The sequence below is a fragment of the Dipteris shenzhenensis genome, chromosome 10 (assembly GCF_047967505.1).
Source record: "Dipteris shenzhenensis isolate YYH24624 ecotype China chromosome 10, Dip_SZ_1.0, whole genome shotgun sequence".
In the NCBI taxonomy this organism is placed as follows: Eukaryota; Viridiplantae; Streptophyta; class Polypodiopsida; order Gleicheniales; family Dipteridaceae; genus Dipteris; species Dipteris shenzhenensis.
The window spans coordinates 9,528,026-9,549,888 of record NC_141605.1 but is presented as its reverse complement, the minus strand read 5'-3'; the positions used below and the strand labels follow the sequence as shown (position 1 = coordinate 9,549,888).

At 42.5% G+C, this 21,863-nt stretch overlaps 1 protein-coding gene across 1 annotated transcript; it reads left to right on the top strand.

The window, feature by feature from the left end:
• The first annotated feature begins 201 nt into the window (after positions 1–201).
• On the top strand, positions 202–1,202 carry LOC147897378 (Reverse transcriptase (RNA-dependent DNA polymerase)). Its single transcript, XM_087380860.1, has 2 exons — positions 202–635; positions 851–1,202. The coding sequence occupies exons 1-2, from the start codon at positions 202–204 to the stop codon at positions 1,200–1,202; spliced, it is 786 nt and encodes a 261-aa protein (XP_087236986.1).
• Positions 1,203–21,863: the final 20,661 nt, after the last annotated feature.

Below are 21,863 nucleotides of genomic sequence, written 5' to 3'. Positions count from 1 at the left end.
TTTCTGCATGGTGACATTGATGAGGAGATCTACATGAAACAGCCTGAGGGTTTTGTGGTTTCCGGAAAAGAGCAGTTGGTGTGTAAACTAAAACGCAGCTTGTATGGGCTGAAACAAGCACCACGGCAGTAGTACAAAAAGTTTGACACCTTTATGCTCTCTCATGGGTTTACACGCAGCCATGCAGATCATTGTTTGTACATGAAAAAGGATACAGATGGCAGCCCCATCATACTTGTTTTGTATGTGGATGACATGTTGTTAGCTGGAAAGAGAAAGACCAGTTTGGATGCTCTCAAAGACCAGCTGAAATCAGCTTTCTCAATGAAAGATTTGGGGAATGCTGAGCATATATTGGGCATGAGGATTCGAAGGGATAGAACGCAGAAATTGTTGTTCTTATCTCAAGAAAAGTACATTGAAAAGGTACTGGACAGATTTAACATGGCTGAAGCTAAGCCTCTTGGAGTACCTTTACCTCTATACCTTAAGCTTAGTAAAGCCAATAGCCCAAAAGATGACATGGAAGCCAATGCTATGAAGGGAGTCCCTTATGCATCAGCTTGTGGCTCTCTTATGTATGCTATGGTGGCTACTCGTCCAGACATTGCTCATGCAGTGGGAGTTGTCAGCAGGTTTATGTCAAATCCTGGCAAACCACATTGGGAGGCCGTCAAGTGTATTCTTAGATATTTGAAGAGTACACAAAGAAAGTGTATTTGCTATGGGCAGGGTGCACTTAGTTTGCAGGGTTATTGTGATGCAGACATGGCAGGGACTTGGATACTCGAAGGTCCACAAGCGGGTATGTCTTTACACTTGCTGGTGGGGCTGTCTCTTGGTGTTCCAGGTTGCAAAATATTGTAGCACTGAGTACTACTGAAGCTGAATATATATCAGCTACTGAAGCTTCTAAAGAAGCTATATGGTTGAGCAGACTTGTTACAGATCTTGGCATGTCTATGAGTACTCCAGTGTTGGGATGTGATAGCCAGAGTGCTGTGTATCTGGCTAAGAATGCCATGTATCATTCACGCACAAAACATATAGATGTGCGATATCATTTTATCAGACAGATTCTGGAAGATGGTCAAATCACATTGACCAAAATTAAAACACAGGACAACCCTGCAGATGTTCTCACTAAAAGTCTTGGCAAGGCTCAGCATGAGCATTGCATACAACTAGTGGGAGTTGGTTAAAGGTTGACTCCGGACCTTTAAGTGGGAGGTTGTTGGGCTAAAGGTCCTTTATTCACCTCCGTGTATAAAACACGTGTATTATTTATGCTGTACATGTGAATGCACCCTTACGGGCCCTAAGTATAAATACATCTTATTCTTTGTGTACCAACACATTGTTGGTACACCCAAAATCAGCTCGTACTCTCTCTGTCACTCTCACTCACCTGTTCACTTCCTCTGCTGCAAATCTTCACGCTTTCGCTACCCGCGCACTCCAACACTCAGCACATCCTCACCAAGCCCATGCTCATCATATCCTTGCATTAGTGCAATCCACAAGCAGTCGTCTCGAACTAGCAGTTGTTCCAATGCTTCCCATGCTTCTGCAAATGAACCAAATTTGGCTTACATATCTACCAAGATTTTGCCAACACACAAGAATTTTTTCCAGCCCCTTTCTGGCAACCTCGGCATGTATTTCTCGGCCCTTATCTATGGCTCCTATGCTGCCACAAGCTTTCAAGCTACAACTAAATGTCACAACATTTGGGGAGAAATCCTCACGTTGCATCTGTTTGATACAGTTCAGGGCATCCTCTTCATCAAGCTTAGTATCCTGCGATCAGTGCATTCCAGGAAACATCATCTCTAACTGGCAGCTTGTCAAATGCTTCCCGTGCTTCTGCAAGCAAGCCACATTTGGCATACATATCTACCAAAGTGTTGCCAACAAAAACATTGTCTTTCCAGCCCATTTCTCACAATCTCACCATGTATTTCTCGGCCCTTGTCTATGGCTCCTATGCTACCACAAGCTTTCAAGCTGCAAACAAATCTAGCCATGTCATCCCACCAGGATCCCAGATTTGGATAAAGGTTTGAATGCCTTTCCTAAACATTCGAGCAGCTAACCGCGGGAAGATTTTGAGGAGGGATGGGCCCGTGACTAGGGGCCAGTCAGTCAACCATATTGATCTGCCAAGGGAAGCATCATCGTGAAGAGCTCTGAGTCCTCCCCATTGATAGCCCTTCGACTTAGCTTTCCACGTTTGCACAATCCTGGCGAGCAGTTCGGATTGGGGGATCCTGATTGCAAATTCAGAAAGGGTTACGTCTTGCCACGGAACATTAGTCCCTTTGGGGGCATTTGAGCAGATTAGGAATCTCGAGATTGTTGCCCATGGCTGATTGCTTCCAAGCTGGAGCAGCCATTTACTACAGAGTGCTTCATTTTTCTCCTTCATTGTGGACATCCCTATGCCACCGTGCGCCTTAGGGGTAGTCAGTAGATCCCACTTCATTGAGTGCCACCTTCCTTCCCAGATGAAGTCCGAGATTAATCTGTCCACTGTCCTGAGGTTTGCCTTAGAAAAGGGAATAACAGAAATAACATACACTAGTGTGGACTCAAGCATGTGTTTGGCAATGGTGATCCGGGCAGCAAGGAAAGGGTCTTTCCCACCCACCTGTTGATTCTCTTAACCGCCCAGTCAAATCTGTCTTTCAGGGAGACTCCCATGCCAATGGGGCATCCAAGGCATCTCAGTAGTTGTCCTTTTGGGATCTAGCTGAACTCAAAGTTGGTTATCCACTGGGGTTCATCGTCCCAACAACCGAGCCAGAGAGCTGTGGTCTTGTCTTTATTGACTTTGGAGTCAAAAAGTGCAGCGAACTCGTCCACAGTTTCGAGGAACCTGTTGATGTTCTCTTCTCTGCCAGCCAGAAAGGAAGTGTTGTCATCCGCGAAGAATTGTGAGCAGAAAACCGTCTCCAGGAATAGTAGTTAGCCCCTTGATGCTTCCACTGTTGAGTTGTCTATCGATCTGCACAAGTAGAGGCTCAGTAACCAAGGCAAAAAGCAAAGGGGCTAGTGGGCAGCCTTGCCTGATCGACCTTTTCAACTCAAATTTCTGATAATGATAGTCGTTTACTGCCACTATGGGCCAAGCGTTAGAGAAAAGCATGTTTACCAGTCTGCAGAAACCTTTACCAAAACCCAATGCATCCAAGCATCTCAACACGAAGTCCCAGCTGACATGGTCATATGCCTTCTCGAGGTCGAGGTTCAGCATGACCATCTTTTCATTGCTTGCCATGGCGTAGTCAACTGCAAGCATAGCATTAAGCACTGCTTCATGAATATTCCTCCCTGTTACAAATCCCAATTGGAGCGGGTGAATAAGACCTGAAAATAAAAACTTGATTCGATTAGCCAGAAGTTTGGCTCTCACTTTATAAACAGTGTTGAGCATACAGAGTGGCCTCCATTGTCTCGGTAGGAGCCTGTTGTGGGACTTTGGAATTAACTTGATGACTCCCATGTTCAATTCCCTGGGCATCATGCCCTTGATCCTACACTAGTTTGTGAGCTTGACCATCTCAGTTTTGCAAGTGTCCCAATAATACTAAAAGAACTTTGCGGGAATCCCGTCAGGACCCGGAGCTTTTTCCTTGGCCATTTGCATTACCGTGAACTTGATCTCACCTTTAGAGAAAGGTCTTTGCAGAATGTAGGCTTCAAAATCCTGCACCTTGCGAGGCATGTTGGCCAGAAAGGCCCTTGTCCTATTTTTGTAGTCGTTGGGCTCATTGGGTTTTGAGCATGAGACTTTTGCCAAGTGATTGGCAAAAACCCCTGCAATTTCTTCTTCTGTGGTTACAATCTTACCTTCTTCGTTCGTTATCATTGTGATTGCTTCCCTCTGTCGCTTGTCCTTCACAGCTTTGAAGAAGAAGGTTGAAGGGCGATCTCCTTCCTTGAGCCACTTGTATCTCGACTGTATTCTAGCCGCTTCGAGTCTTCGATGTTCCTGCTCTGTTAGGAACATGTCAGAAGAGTTAAGCATTGCAGCTCAGAGATGGGGGTCTTTGGGATTTTCCTGCAGTGCATGCAGCAATGCCTCCGTAGCTTTGCTAGCATTGAATTCTGCCTGTCTGTAGAACTTGACTCTGTTTCTGCCAGCTTCCTTCGCAACCGAGATAACCGCTCCTATACACCTGTTCCAAATCCGAGGGGGATGTGTAGCCGACCTGGCAGCTTCAGTCCAGGCCATTCGAACCTTTTCGTCGAAGGACTTGTGACCCATCAAGGCCGCATTCCATTTGAAAGGCACTGGGCCTTTGGGTGAGGCTTTGGAGTGTAGCGTTATTGCATGGAGTGAGCAAAGAGTGGAGGAGCTAAAGAAGAACATTCCTAGCCTTACCATGAGAGAGGAAGGAATCAAGAAGCAACTTCTTTATGTACAGAGTCAGACTGTGGTATTGAAAGTTGCAATGGTTAAATCCAATGCCTTTCATGTTATGCAGTGGGGTCTGAAATGCAAGGTCAGCCATATCCCCATCATAGATGACCGCATGATCTAATGGCCTGCATGCTCCAACCCTGTGCATGTTTTTTGCTTTGGGGTGTTTGTGCATGCAAGCACGGTGAGTGAGAAAGTAGATGTTGTAGCTCAATTTGCCATTTGGGCAAAAATTACAAAAGACAAGAAGCTTGAATTGAAGAAGCCAAAGCCTGAGCTCGTGACTGTTAAGAAAAGGACCTTGAAAGGACGAAACAACCCCTTCAGGAAAGAAGAAAGAAGGCCAAGAAAGGTAGCAAGGAGGGCCGAGCTTGCAATCAGGGAGCTCAAAAAGATGACTTGCTCAAAGCAAGGTGGAACCAGCCCGTGAAGGGAGGAACCATCCCACTTTAGGAAAGCCATGCACCATATGCTCTCTGATTATAACTCCTTACAAGCTGTGCTAACCTAGAAGGAAGTGATAGTCTCTGCCAGAGGTCTTTGTCGTAGCACTAGTACTCATAGTTGATGATGGATAGTCATCTATTGTACTAATATCTCACTACAAGCATACCATCGCATGCCTATTGTGAGTCAAATGTCCAATAAAATACCTAGGAACAATTAATATTATTACTCCTCTTCAAGTGTGATTTGAGGTGGTTGTGTCTCTATGTCCTAAAATATCATTCATATTTATACATTTTTCGCATCAAGCAACTTGAGGTGCAAGGAGATTCTCAACTAGTGTGTGAACAAGTTAGTGGAAGTTGGAAGGTGCAGAGCAAAGAATTGGTTCCACGACATCAACAAGCATTGGAACTGTGCCAACAATTTGAAGAGGTAAAAGTTCAGCATATCCCTCGAGCTCAAAATATGGTTGCTAATTTCTTGGCACGAGAAGCTTGTACTTCAATCATGCATGACGCGAGTGGAAGCACCACCCCAACGAAGCTGCAAGCCACGAAGGAGGGTGATCATTTGTAAGGAATGCAAAGGTTGTGGTCATCATGAAACTAAGTGTTGGGCATACTTGATATGAGTTTACCGACTTCAGAAGATCATCAGAAAGGTCCTCAAGGACATTGCTCAAAAGAAGGATGCCAGACTGCACACCCCTTGAAGAAATAGCATGGCAACTACAAGAACTGGAAGAAGCTGAAGGTGATGTGCAAGCTCTCCAACTGTTAACATTTGTCATGGCATTCTTGTTTGCCTTGATGAACAACCTCATGTAGTGCCGCATCTCTAACCCTTGCTTGTAAAGATGGTTGCGATATCATGAGGGTTGGGCCTTTTAAGCTTGTCTATGAGCTATTCTATGCTGAAAATTCTTCCCGTGTAGTATTTCACAATACACCAGTCACACCCTACCTTGCCTATGTGTGCTTTGTGGATGTATCTTCACCTGATTTTCAGTTCAAGCTACCTTTTTCCATTGTTTGCCCATAGATAAGGCTCATTTCGTCTCTCTCTTTTCCATTTTCCAAGCATGGCTGACATTCCCGTGTTTTGTGGATGGGTTGAAGAAAATCCAAATGAGTATCTTGTGGCCTTTAAGCGTCGTTGTGTTTCTCTCAACTTTCTTACTGAAGACAGATGACTATTGGTTCTTCCCACATTTCTAGAGAGTTTGGCTCAAGTGTGGTATGAGAAGCAGGCCGAAGACATTTGCCAAAGCTGGCCAAGGTTGACAGCAGCGATGATTGAGTATTTCAGCAAAGAAGAGGAGCCGGAGAATGTGTACCTGCAGGTGGCAAACGAGATGGCGCGTCGATATGTGGATCGAGCGGCCGTGCTCCTAGACCATTTAATTGCCACACAAAAGGACAATGCCAGATTTCGAGCTGAAATGACTCAGCATGTGCTGGGCTACCTTGTAGCAAGAGCAAGTGACGAATTCTGCCTCAAGCTTAAATGGGAGAATCCAGAAACTATGGTGCTAGCAAATGAGATTGCTCAAAAGTTTGATAAAGTTCAGTCTGATCCCGCTTCAAAGAAGACGATTGTCCCTCCGCAACCCCCTTAATTCTTGTAACAATAACCTGGGGGTTCTAACTCAGGGGCATACCCCCACCCCTCATCAGGGATGTATCCACCACCTCCACCTCAAATATATGGTCCTCCCTTAGATGCTTACTCTCAACAAGGTGTATATTCTCACCCTTCGCCTCGAAGATTTTCCCAGCCTCACCCACGAGCCCCCCTCCTTTCTACTCCCTCGACCCCTCTAGCTAAAGAGGCCCCTCCTGCAAAAGAACTCGGAGTCAATGACCTAGCCAAGGCCCTAAATGATCTTCGGCTTAAGATGGTGGGCATCAGAAATCAAGCCAACCGCCCTCCAGGAGACCGGCGAGCTAATGTTGTATGCTATGAGTGCCACCAGAAAGGTCATTATCGCACGGAATGTCCCAATATTCTAAGGGTGAATCTTCTAAGTGAATTTGGCTCTGAGGATTCTGATGTAGAGATCCTTGACCTTGGGAAAAGAAGTCGTACCACCTCGGACCCCTCTCCAAACCGTGGACTAGGCTGCCCCAGGAAGAAGGTGTCCTTCTCAGAGCCCTTAGATGCTGAGATGGCAAACCCACCAATAGAGAAGACTAAAAGATCTCGCAAGAGTAAGTGGTCACCCTGGGATTTTCCCATCAACTTAGGGCAAGAAGATTATTCAGTTGTTCAGGACCTTGCTCATCGTTCTTTGAGCATCACGCTCCCTCAACTAATAGCATTAACCCCTAAGGTGAGACATGAGCTGTAGCAAGGGCTCTCAACAAGGAGGAACAAGAAAAAGGGAAAGGTAAGAGAGGTATCTTCTATCTGTGAAGAAATTGATCGGCACCCACATACAGTCGATGTCATCATAGATAATTGCCGTGTCAAAAATGTGTGTGTTGATGGGGGAGCTGCATGTAATATCATGGTGCCCCGAATCATGAAGAAATTGAATTTGAAATGTACAAGGCGTTCCTCCACTCGAATCAAGGTAGTAGATGGTCGACGACTCGCCACCTTGGGAGTCATTGAGGATTTGCCCATCACTGTCAATAGGTTGACCACCACCATCAATTTCTATGTAGTGGACATTGAAGATACAGGTAGGCGGATGACTCGCCACCTTGGGAGTCATTGAGGATTTGCCCATCACTGTCAATGGGTTGACCACCACCATCAATTTCTATGTAGTGGACATTGAAGATATAGGTAGGCGTTACCCAGCCATACTCGGGAGACCATGGTTGAGAAAGAGTGATGCAGTCAGCTATTGGAAGACAGGACACATGTCTTTTGAAGCTTCTAAGGAGAAGATCCCAGTGCAACCAGGTGCCACGGAACCAGAAGAAGAAGAGGAGCAAGACAGTGATACTCTCTCATCCTCGGTGTCTGAATCAATGGAAGAATCAGATGGGGGGAAGGAGTTCTCAGAGGAGGAAGTTTACATGATGGGGGTGTCTCCGACCCCGCCACCTGTAGAAAAGGTAACAGCTAGTCCTCAATAGCTTGAATCTATGCTTTCCCTAGACCTCACTCCAAGTGAGAAAGACGAGTTCCTAGAAATGTTCAAAGATTTCCCTGACCTCTTTGCAACTAGCTACCACCACCTTCGCCATGTGATTGCCATAGAGCACAAGATAGAGTTGAAGCCTGATATGAAGCCTGTGGCTCAGAAGTATCAGAGATTAGGGCCCCTACAGACCGATTCTTTGTGCTCGGAGTTGTAGAAACTTGTAGAAGCTGGGTTTATTGTTCTGGTTCACAATACTGAATGGGTTTCACCAGTGGTAGTCAGCCCAAAGAAAAACAACAAGTGGCGGGTCTGCATCGACTATAAGAAACTCAATGCAACCAACAAGAGGGACCATCATCCTCTTCCCTTTCAAGACCTCATTCTTGAGAAGGTAAGTGGTCATGAGATGTATACTTTCTGTGATGGTTACTCTGGGTTTTATCAAATCAGAATTGCCGAAGAAGATGTGCTTAAAACCACATTTGCCACACCCTGGGGGACATTGGCATTCAAAGTAATGCCATTTGGCCTCACCAATGCTCCTGCTACCTTTCAAAGATTTATGCAGGTGGTGTTTGCTACTTATTTGGGGGATTTCTTGGAGGTGTTTTTAGATGATTTTTGTATATTCTCATCACGTAAGGAGAACATCATGAAGGTTAGGTTGGCCTTCCAAAGGGTCAATGATGCGAATGGCAGTCTCAACCCAGAGAAATGCACCATTGGAGCCACTCAAGGGAGGCTACTGGGACATATTGTCTCATCCGAGGGTGTCAAGCCTGACCTCAAGAAGGTAGAAGCCATCCTCAAGCTCTCCCCACCAACAACCAAACGTCAGGTACGCTCATTTGTCAATCTAGCAGGATACTGTCGCTGCTTCATTGAGCAATATGCTACTTTGAAACGACCCATGACTATGCTATTAAAAGATGGGGTTGATTTCTCTTGGGATGAGGATTGTGATCATGGGTCTGCACAAATCAAGAATGCTCTGGCTTCAAAACCCATTCTACACAATCTAGATTAGTCAAAGACTTTCTATATCAATCCTGGGTTTGGTGAGCACACTCTGGCAGGTATTCTTCGCCAACAAGGGGAGGATTGGTTCATGTATCTCGTTCGATTTGCTTCTCGACAATTGCTCGACACCAAACGACGCTACTCAGAGGCTGACAAGCATGCCTTGTCTTTGGTTTCCTGCATTGAGAAATTTAAGCATTATGTGGCTGGAAAGTCCTTCATTATAATCTCTAGCAATGGTCTTACAAAGCAGGTTCTTCAATCACCAAATCCCATGGGCCGGTTGGCCAAATGGTTGGCAGTTCTACAAGATTATGATTTTTCTTTCAAAATTGTAAAAGGGGGTTGTTCCAACTTAAAGAATGCTCTGATTGATTTAGAGGAGTGCCTCGATGTAACCCTTGTAGCAGCCATAGAAGTGGGGGATCCATGGTATGGCGGTATCTACAGGTTTCTGATTGCTTTCTCCTTTCCTTCAGAAAGTACTAGCTATGAGAGAAAGAAGATCCGCAGAGATAGTAGGCGCTACACCTTCTTTGATGGGGTGTTGTACCGTCAAGGCATGGATGGGATACTAAGACAGGCCATTGATGCAGATGAAGTACCTAAGGTATTGAAGCATTATCATGATGGATTTTGTGGAGGCCACTATGCGAGTGACTATATAGCTAAGAAGATTTTACATGCTGGATACTATTGGCCGACCTTGTTCAAGGATGTCACTTTGTATTGCAAAAACCTGTGAACCATGCCAATTCTGTGGTAGGAAGGATTTGCATCCTGGGCAACATCACCCAATAATGTCCATCCATCCGTTTCAAAAGTGGAGAATAGATTTTGTCGGGCCCTTGCCCATGACTGCCCGCAAAAAGAAGTATCTTTTGGTAGCCACTCAGTATGTCACCAAGTGGGCTGAAGCTTTCACCCTCCCCACTGCAAATGGTAAGGCAGTTTCAAATTTCATATTTGAACGTATCTGCACAAGGTTTGGGACACCCATGGAAATAGTCTCCGACCATGGGAGTCCATTCTTAAATGAAGCAGTGGAGTTACTCATGGATCGCATGGGTATTGATCATCGCACTTCTAGCATCTATTATCCAGCATCCATGGGTCAAATGGAGTGGACCAATGGCCTCCTTTGTAAAACCATGGGAAAAATGGCCACAAGGAACAGGAGCCAATGGGATCAGAAGGTCACAAAAGCCGTATGGGCTTACAACATCACTCATAAAACATCTACAGGTCACACTCCTTTTGAGTTGGTATATGGTGGTGATGCCGTTTTACCACTAGAGATAGAGATTCCAGCTTTGAGATTGGCACAAGAACAAAGGATGACAGAAGATGAACATATAGAGGCCCGGTTGGTGCAACTTGAGAAGCTAAATGAAACCCGACGCCTTGCCCTACATCAAACAGAGATTTAAAAGAATCAACAAAAGGCCCACTCGAATGCTAAGATTCGCAAGGGATGGGAAAGACACTTTGCTGAGGGGGATGTTGTGCTATGCTTTGATAACAGATTGGACCACCAAATGGATAAGAAGTTTTTGCCACTGTGGACTGGTCTATACAAAATCATCAAGGAACGTAGCAATGGGTCTATACAAGTTCAAGAGCTGCATGAGCCATATGGCAGGAAGGTGATCAACAAGCGTTATCTCAAGCCCTTCTTTGTGCGTGATGGACCCAGGCATGGAAATGCTGTGCATTCCCTGCCTAGGGGGGGAACTGTTATGGATAAATTTGTCTAAGAAAAAAGGCATTAATATGTGTGTGTGTTTGTATGTGTGGCAATAGTATAATAAAATATGGTGTGCATAGGGCCCAGGGTTGAGGTGGCAGGGCATGACCATGTGCCACCCTTCCACATAAGAGGACCCATAAAGTGTGATCCATGGTAGTAATATTATAAAATGTAAGGTGGCATGGCTCCTCCATGTGCCACCCCTCCACCTAGGCTGCATTTAGTGAGATATGGCTCAAAGTCCATGAGAGAAGTGGCTAGTAGTTTGCTTTCCCTAGTAGACTGTCTGAGTTGTCGTTGCTCTTCTTGAGGTGTCTCTAGCAATTCTTGCTCTTCTTCATCAACCTTTCCTGTAGGTGACTAAGTAATTGGTGTGTCCATCTCCTAAGAATTCCATGTTTTCCATTCTGATTCTTCATCAAAGATTACATCTCTAGAGATAATGACATTATGGTTGATGGGATGATACTTGTATCCTTTGCTTTCTTCACTGTAGCCAACCATGACGCATTTACGTGACTTCACATCCAATTTTCTACGATGATCGTCATGTATGTGGGCATATGCTATGCAACCAAATATGCAAAGATGCCAATGTGTGGCTTGTGTCCAGTGAATGCTTCATAAGGTGTCATACCCTGTATCGGTTTGGTTAGAATACGACTAACCAAGTAGTTTAGAGTGGCGATTGTGTTGAGAAACCATGCTCAACATCATGTATTTGATATGTGCATAGCACTAACCCAATAGAGTGCTATAAAGAAAAGGGTTAGATGTCCTAACCCTAATCCTGAAAGGGTTTGTATATATTCTAAATTTTCAATGAAATCTAGTGTACAATAAGTCATTTGTGGTGTGCTCTCTAGCTGTGCCCTGCCTCCTCTTCTCCACTCTTCTCCTGTCCCCTATTCATATTTTGGCATGGTATCAAAGCTCTCTTGCCTTCCGCTAAGGCATTGCAATCCACATGAGAAAGTGTGATAGACTGAGAGATTGAGAGTTCTCTTGAGTGGGATGCATCAATTTTATGAGCAAAAACCTATGAGCAAGTTTATCCGAGTGTGTCTTTCAAGAGATTTAAAATTTTTTGTTTCTTTAGGAAACATGGTTTTAGGTGGAAACCACCAACTATGCTCTTATGACTACCATCATGGCCACAGAAGAGCCAGTGTACTTCAAAGATGCAGTAGACAAGCCAGAATGGCAAATTGCTATGAATGAAGAAATGGATGCTTTGTATAAGAATAATACTTGGGAATTATGCGACCTTCCACCAGGAAAGAAGGCCATAGCAAACAAATGGGTATACAAAGTGAAGTACAATGGCAGTATTCAAATATACAAAGCCAAACTAGTTGCAAAAGGATTTGCATAACAATATGGTCGGGACTATGATGAGACTTATGCTCCAGTAGCAAAGATGGATTCCATATGGTTCTTGATATCACTAGCGACACTCAGTAGATGGAATGTGTATTCGCTCGATGTCAAGAATGCATTTCTCAATGGTTATCTAGATGAGGAAGTCTACATGCACCAACCAATAGGTTATGTTGAACCAGGAAAAGAGAATAAGGTTTGCCATCTCAAGAAAAGTCTCTACAGCTTAAAACAAGCAGCCAGAAGTTGGTACAGTAGAATTGACAAGTATTTTTTTGTTCTGGGATACATGAAGTCCAATGCAGATCATACTCTCTACTACAAAGTTCAAGGGGAAGATATTACTATTGCACTTTTGTACGTGGATGATCTGATTGTGACAGGAAGCAAGGATAGCTTCATTAGAAAATTGAAACAAGACTTATCTACAGAGTTTGACATGAAAGATCTTGGACTTATGCACTATTGTCTTGGAATTGAGTTTTGGAGAGATTTAGATAGCACATTCATGAGTCAACTCAAGTATGTTGACAGTCTCCTGAAGAAGTTTCATATGGCAGATTGCAAGATTGCAGCCACTCCCATGGAATAGAGTTTGAAACTTACTAAAGATTCAAAAAAGCCTACAGTCAATGACAGATACTACAGGCAGCTCATCGGATCTCTTATATATCTGACAATCACACGGCTAGATATTTGTTATGTAGTAAGCTCACTAGCACAGTTCATGGCAAATCCAAAACAGTTTCACTAGAATGCAGTCAAAAGAGTCTTGAGATACATCAGAGGTACAAGACAGTTTGGGATAGAATATAGAGGAAGTCATCCATGGTTGCATGGATACTGTGATAGTGACTATGCCGGAGATCATGAGACTAGGAGATCGACATAGGGATATGCATTTTTCCTTGGTCAAGGTGCTATATCATGGTTGTCAAACAAATTGCCAACTGTTTCTTTGTCTTTGACTGAAGTAGAATATAGAGCACTCACTAGAGGTGCATGTGAAGCTATATGGCTTAGAAGACTATTGTCAGGAATAGATTACTTGATGAGTCAATGCCAACAACAATATACTGTGATAATCAATCGGCTCAAGCATTGTCCAAAAATCTAGTATATCACTCCAGGACAAAGCACATTGATGTTAGAGAGCACTTCATCAGAGAAAGAGTGCTACTTGGTGACATCACATTACAGCATTGTGATAGCAAAGAAAATGTTGCGGACATCTTTACCAAACCACTCGATAAAGAGCTATTTGAGAAACACTGACAAGCTCTTGGTTTGACACAAAGGAAGGACATTCCCATTAAAGGGGTGTGATGGAATGTAATGCTCAATCCTTCTTCGATTCCCTAGAATCATCATCTTGAGGGAAGGCCTACTTCATGATGTTGATCTTGAGGGAAGGTGTTGAGAGTTCATGCTCAACATCATGTAATCATGTGTGCATAGCACCATCACATGATCATATGTGCATAGCACTGACCTTATAGAGTGCTATAGAGGAAAGGGTTAGATTCCCTATTCCTAACCCTAAAAGGGTTTGTATATATTCTATTGTTTCAACAAAATCTAGTGTACAGTTAGTCATTTGTGGTGTGCTCTCTAGCTGTGCCCTCTCTCCTCATCTCCACTCTTCTCCTCTCCCCTCTTCATATTTTGTCATACTCTACATGTGGGTTTCTTCAAAAGCCATTCCATTATGTTACTCACCATTCCCAAATATTCATATAAAGAATTTTTGTATAAAATAGGCAATGCTATATACAGCATATTTCTAAGTGAAACTATGTTTGGTTTCGATCTATTTTTGCCATATTTTTACATAGGTGGAAGATTTTTTTTTCCTTCGCTCAGACGCTAGGAAGATTTCGCTCGAAGAATGCTCGTTCTCCATGAGAGTCCACTTCCGGTGAGACATCATCCATTTGTTGAGAGAAACTTCCTTCCACTTGAGACGGTATTCTATTCATTGTGAGAGTTCCATCTATTCTCTTCGCTCATTTCTTGAGCATGTGAGAGAGATTCTTGATTCAAAGTTCCACGCATTAAGATTTTTTCATTCTTCGTCTTCAAAATATTTTCTCTAAAGAGAATTTTGTGACCATTTGAGAGTCCATTGTTTAAGAGATTTCTCTCATCTCTCTTGACTCTAAGAGAGAAATCTTTCGAGTTTTTTTGTGAGAGGGAGTGAGAATCTTTCAAGAGGCTATGGAAATCTTTTTTTGTGAGAGAGAGAGAATCTTTCAAGAGGCTGTGAGTGTTTGTGACACTTCGTGTGAGAGAAAGAAAACCTTCCAAGACTACAACAACTATAAGGAGGCTCCAAAGCCCTACCTCACACTAGTGCTCTCCAAAGCCTTGCACCACACTCAACTGTGCCACCAACGAGCTGGCGAGTACCTCCTATCTTCAATGACCTCCTACTCTACAGCCATCCAGGCAGCCGACTATCAACCACTTGACATCAAATGGCCAGGTACCCACCATAGCATTGTAGTTGTGTGAGCAGCTGCTACAAGAGCCAAGAAATGACTATAGAGCTTCTACAACTCCTACAATAGCTGCATGTGATGAATCCCTAACGTGCACATCATAAACAGCTCCTGCTCCCTGCTCAATCGATAGACAACCACCATAACCTCAACATCTCCATCGATGAACCAACAACTCATGCTCCTTGGTCCACCAACTGGACCATGCAACAATCCATCTCCAAGCACCAACTAGAAACTTCTTCAACATCCTCAGCTATCAGGCGTCCTTGACTCACTACTCCATTGGCACATCCCTTGGCAGGCACACCCCTGCATGTGACTATGAGGGCCACATCATCACTAGCACCCTTTTGGCCCCTCCACCTAGGTCAAGCCATATCTCTTGATCCAGTATGAATTGGAGGGCACTCCAAAAAGGAAAAACGCTCAATTTTTTGTGCTCTACATGCTTGTCAAACCATAAACACATTTTGGTGCAAGTATCACACACTTTTGTGCCTTGGAGACAAATCCGCTTCTTGCATGCACATTAGCCTCTAAATCAATGCATCTGACCTAGCACCTAAAACAAACAAGAAAATGAGTTATTTGCTACTTTTTCATCGCTCGGTGGTTGGTCTAGTTCTAGTTTAGAGTAGATTAGGTCATCCATAGCAAAGATAACTCCAAAGAATCCAATCAAAGCCATGCCAAAAAATTCCTAAATAGTTCCTACTCGGAGTCAGTCCCTTTACTCACATGTGGTTTCACATCATCACATTACCTGAAACCCGATGTTCCACAGTTCAGTGAGTAGATTTTAGAGTGTTCAGAGGAATTGACTAATTGTTTAGTGGCTAGATTGCACATGATTTGATTTCACAAACACATGCCATCATTGTAAAGCCTACTTGGCTATTTTTTGGCATTGTGCACATCATTTCAAGCCTTGTAAAGCCTCTTGCTATTCCTGACATCATTTGCCACATGCCTTGTAATAGATTTGATTGTATATTGTAGTTCTATTTTCATTAAGAGTTCAAATTTCACTTGATATAGTCAATGTATTGCATTGATTCAGATAGTGATTTCACTGACACTTTGAGTACATTTTCATGCACCATGTCTACAACTAGCAACCTCAATTTTGAGTCATCTGCTAAGCTAGAGAACTCCAATTATGCCACATAGAAATCCCGAATGGAGACCATTCTTATACTTCAAGACAAATGGGAGTATGTCAATGGATATACACCTAGACCATTGGTCGATCCAGACAATAGTAGCTCTACTCCACCTATTGCCACAACACTTGCAGTGGGATCTACAGACACCAACAATGGCTACATCAGTAGAAGATCCCACCATTGCTTGAGCATAGGCAGAATGGGATAAGAAAGACAAGTATGCATATCATCTGATGAAGAAGCTACCATCAATGACAGGTACTATCGGCAGCTCATTGGATCTCTTACATATCTAAATATCACACAGCCAGATATTTGTTATGCAGTAAGCTCACTTGCACAGTTTATGGCAAATCCAAAACAATATCACTGGAATGTAGCCAAAAGAGTCTTGAGATACATCAAAGGTTCAAGAAAGTTTGGAATAGAATACAAAGGAAGTCATCCAAGGTTGCTTGGATACTATGACAATGACTATGCCAAAGATCATGAGACCAGGAGATCGACACAAGTATATGCATTTTTCCTTGGTCAAAGTGCTATATCATGGTACTGTTTCTTTGTCTTCAACTGAAGTAGAATATAGGGCACTCACTATAGGTGCATGTGAGGCTATATGGCTAAGAAGACTATTGTCAATAACATATTACTTTGATGAATCAAAGCCAACAATATAATGTGATAATCAATCGGCTCAAGCATTGGCCAAGAATCGAGTATATCACTTTAGGACCAAGTACATTAATGTCATGGAGCTCTTCATCAGAGAAGTGTTACTTGGTGACATCACATGAGCATTGTGATAGCAAAGAAAATGTTACAGACATATTTACCAAACCACTTGGCAAAGAGCTTTTTGAGAAGCACTGACAAGCTTTTGGTTTGACTCAAAGGAAGGACATTCCCATTAAAGGGGTGTGATGGAATGTAATGCTCAGTCTTCTTTGATTCCCCAGAATCATCATCTTGAGGGAAGGCCTACTTCATGGGGTTGATTTTGAGGGAAGGTGTTGAGAAACCATGCTCAATATCATGTGTTTGACATTTGCATAGCACTAATCCAATAGAGTGCTATAAAAGAAAGGGTTAGATGCCCTAACCCTAACCCTAAAAGGGTTTGTATATATTCTACATTTTCAACTAAATCTAGTGTACAATCAGTCATTTGTGGTGTGCATTGTGCCCTCTCTCTTGATCTCTACTCTTCTCCTCTCCCCTCTTTATTATTTGTCAGATTGCTTCTACACACTTATTTGGAAGAGACTACTCACTAAGCATTGCTCTAGCACTGTCTGCTAAAGTATCGTTCTTCCTTTCAGTTCTTGCATTCTACTGAGGAGTATCTACACAAGTGAATTATCTTTAAATCCCATTACTTTTGCAAAAGTTCATGAGTGCTAAAGACATGTATTCACTTCCTCTATCTGATCTCATGACTTTGATCTTTCTACATGTGTGGTTCTCAACCATGGCTTTGAATTCTTGAAATCTAGAAAAGACTTCAAATTTCTCTTTTAGAAAGTAGACCCAACAATATTTGTTATAGTCATTGATGAAAGTCAAGCAGTAAAGTGAAATTGATGTGGATTTGGGCATAATCTGATCTCTGTGTGAATTAAATTAAGAATGCTTCCTACTTGAGAGGTGCTTCTTCTGAAATTGGTTTGATTTTGTTTACCAAAGCAACATGGCTCACAAACTTTTCCAAGAGACTGGAGCTTAGGAATTCCAAATGCCATATTCTTATTTCTTAGCTTTATCAAGTTTTTGAAATTGACATGTCCATATCTCTTCCATATCTCTTGTGTCATACTGCGAAAAGTGGCACCTATTGCAGTTGAGCTGACATGCCATGCAAATATGGTACTAAAGCTAGCATTCTAAACAAGCATCCTTCCTTGATTTCTTTTCCTACTAGCTAATATCCTCTAGATTTGTCTCTAATAGTGCATTCATCACTGTCAAAAATGACTTGATAGTTGTGTTTTGTCATTTGACCACCTAAGAAGAGGTTCTTGCTGAGCTTTGGAAAATAGATTACATCTTTCACCAATACTTTTGTACCAGTGAAATTGTTCATAGGGATAATGAACTGGATTCGGTGTGTTATCTGTAGTGTAGATAATGTTCTTCTATCATTTTAATGGTTTCATCTCTATGAATCATTCATGATGCTTTGTTATGTGAGATGATGCACTGTTGTCGATGTACCAAGGATCTTGTTCTACTTGATCGACTTGATAACTGCATTCGGTGTTGTCATCCTATTATTCCATCTTTGTTGCTTGTGTGGGCTATGTGTTGTAGAGTTATTGTAGCTTCTGTCTTGATTGTGGTCGTGTGGACACCATAGTCATTAATATGTATTGTATCTTCATCTATCTGCATAGGTGGTGAAGAGATACTAGTCTTGGTGCTATGGTTCTACCAGTTGGTGTCCACAATCAGGTGGTTGTAGCTTGAAATCGGTTTGTAGTTGGCCATCGCTCATTTGCTTGGAGTAGGCTTGTTCTTGATGTAGGTTGTTAAGGCATTAATAGCCTACGGGGTTAGCATAGATCCCAAGGGGTGCAAATGGCCGCAACCCTTTAGTCTCAACAATTCCAACCGCATACATTGTATATCCTCGAGACCAAGTGTCTCTTGATCATTATGCATTTTGCAACCTCATTTGCATTCATGCCATGGGTCAGTACAACAATTTGAGAGTGAGATGATCAATGCCCACCTGAAGCATCCAAACTTGATGAACCAATTTGTTCATGAAACGATGATCTCCCAAATGAGTGTGCTGGGCCGTGTATTCAGCACAAAAAGATCCTTGAGCACAATGAAGTTGTTGTCATCTTTGGATGATGAGTGCTTGCAACTCTGCCAATGAACCCTCCGATCCTAGGCGCATCACATGTCATCCCTCTCGGCAATGATGACATGAATGGTGTTGTGACATGAAGTTGGGGGTAATAAACTTCACGCACCTCTTCACTTCCTACTGCTTTCGAACTGACTGCCAAATATATTTATCATTGAGAATAGGACATTAGAAAGAAGCTTTTATGCCAAGATACCACAGCATACTTTCCTCCCTCAGATGAGAATGAAGATGGTAACATCCCAAGTGATGTTGTAATCAAGCATAGGGAGAAGGAAAGGATCAGCAGAGGCCATAATCTCAGCGAGCCAGTCTATGCCAAAGAGAAGAGCGACACATTGTTGAAAGAAGATCTTGCAGCTCAACATGACATGAACTGATATATATTGAGGAGTTTGAAGGGGCTGATTGGCGGATGGGTAGATTCCAAGGAAACATTGCACCTCCTTCATAGACACCTTTACACTTAGCTCAAAACACTCTACAAACTGCCATTAAACACAGAAGCCTATAACTTTCAATAGAGACATGATATCAGAGATTCAATCACATAAAGAGATGCATCTTAAGATGGGCTTCGCACTGATATAAGTTTCATTGAAAACAGACAGACAGTTGGAAGTATTATCCATGTACCTGCAAATACCAATGCCATACAAACCATACTTCCACGGACACTAGATGATAAGATGACAATAGATATAGCAATAAAGTGTAAACTAGAATACAAATCAATTTATACGAGTGGATATATTCAACCATATAATGTAATAAAAGCTTTATATATATTTGCACAGACACCACTATATAAAAAGTACAAAGTCAAAGTTTCTAGTATATGGATGTCACAATTTTATCTACACAATGAGATGGACCAAACAACTCAAGAATGTAACCCCCAACAAGACAACGATACTATTGAAAGCTCTGCTATGACGAAGCTATCGATACTTATACAGATACACTCGCACATAATTTCACAGGCTCTAGTGAAATTTTTGACGCTGCAACCAATGCTTTAACAATAGCACCTTCACAAGGATGCTACCCACTTGGGTTTTTTTGAAGATAAAGATTGTGAAGGATTAAACTTTCCTAAACTATTCTTTGGCAATGAAAGAGCAATTGAATTAAAAGATAAATTAGCTACCCAAAAATTACCAAGACTGACAATTCGCTACACACATTACCAACATATTTTTCAAAGCAGTCAAGGTCATGATCCAGCAAATTGCATCATCATCTTGGGTACGGCTTTGAAAAGGAAAACTCAAGAATAGGACCCTTTGTGCATGTGATGTCAAAACTAAAGCAAACCTCAATCAAATATTATGTTTAGACATAGGTTATCATGACCTCATCACCAGATTACCTTGAACAACTGCAAAAAAATTTGTTCGCTACCTACCTTTTTTGTAAACAACTTATAAACCTATGGAAATCAAACATGGACACTTAATATATTTTAGAGCCGTATGCAGCTACATTGTATTGTACATCATACCTCACAAAATGTGATAATACAATAACAAAAACATTCAAAAATATTATAGAAAAATGTAAGCGCGAGCATAACGATGCTAGCACACATGTCAAACAACTTGGCTCAGCATTGCTAAACATGCAACAAATGTTTGTGCAACAAGTAGTTTTCTTAATATTGTCATTACCATTGCACCATGCTTCTAGCACATTCTAGTTTATCAACATAGTGCCTCCACAAGATGGAGCTTTCATACTAAAATGCAATTACTAGCTTCAAGCTTCACCCAGGCTAATTTCGCTTGAGCAAGATGCTCCCTCAAAACTCCACCTTCATTAACGATCCATCCCTCATGGACTTCGCCTAGAAGAGGGTAAGAAGCTTGCATGGTGGCTCGGGAAACAGATAGTCCATGTGTGCACAGTGAGCAGCCGAATAGAAAGAACTTTTAAGGCTTTGAAAGAAAGAAAAGGGAAGAGACACTCAAGAGAGAGAGAACCTAAAGTGACCTTCGTTACAAATAGAGTGAGAATCCACTCCAACACTACAAACAGAAGGGAGAAGAAGAGGTTTCATACATACAAGAGGGAGCGAAAGCTCCAAGACTACTCATAGAGAGAGAATAAACTAGAGAGAGATAGACTCAAGAGTCTACATAAGAGAATATCTACAAGAGGGAGAGAAGGCTCATGGAAGAGGCTTGAAGAGACTAGAGCTACAGCAACATGAGGCCTAATGGTGGAAGAGATTCATGAACAAGGGAGAGGAGGGCTCCTTTTATAGAGATTTTGTTACCCTCCTTCACCCATTTACAATTACTGCCTGTAGATTCCTTTCCCCATCAGTCACATAAGCACGTATGTCACCATCCATGTCCTTTTTGGCAACTCTTGCCATGTGTCCCATCACAAGATGCTCAAGACTCTTAAATTATTGAGAAAATCAAGAGTCTCCTCACATGGAGCCCATAGGGACCCTCTCTTTTCCACATGTCCACATCCTCCTTATTCCACATAGAAGTTCTAGAAGGATTCCTCTTGACTTCACACTCCTCCACATGCCTTCCACATGCTTGGCATGTGGCCTCTCTTATATTATTGGAACACATGGACATGAGCCCACCTCTTTATATGACTCACTCTTCCTATTTTCTAAAAAACTCATAATATCTCATACACAAATAACTCTCACCCCATACCAAGGTATTTATAATTCATACCTATGGTATTTACAATGAGCCATTCCACTCATCCTCTCAATCCCATACAATATCATAGAAAATAGAAATAAGTGAGAGCCGCTAGGCTATCACTTGATACTCAAACTCTTATCAAACACAGAGAAAAACAATATCAATGCCAAGTTAAAAATATCAATTTTTGGCGTCACATCTTTCCCCCCCAGCAGATCCTCTCTAGTACAGAGAGGGTCTGCTCTCCCTCAAGGTGGTCGAGCATAGAAGAATTTAAGGCGATACTCATTGGTGCATCTGGGTATCACCATGCCATCAATATCCCCAAGCTGATAGGTTTTATTCGTGACATTCATATACATCCTTATGGAGGCGTGTCCAAAAGTAACCAATCTCTGCTTCTGCTGTGGAGTTAGCCCTCGAGGAAACATGCCTTCTTCCACATATTACTGAACATCTTGCAGTTCTGGCCATCCAGTGTCTACCAAAGAAACCACCCCCCGGTCTTGTACGGCAATGGCTT

Coding starts and splice junctions, on each gene's coding strand:
- LOC147897378 (XM_087380860.1), top strand. CDS start 202: ATGAAAAAGGATACAGATGGCAGCCCCATCATACTTGTTTTGTATGTG. Junction 636..850: donor GCAGTGGGAGTTGTCAGCAG/GTTTATGTCAAA, acceptor TTGGTGTTCCAG/GTTGCAAAATATTGTAGCAC.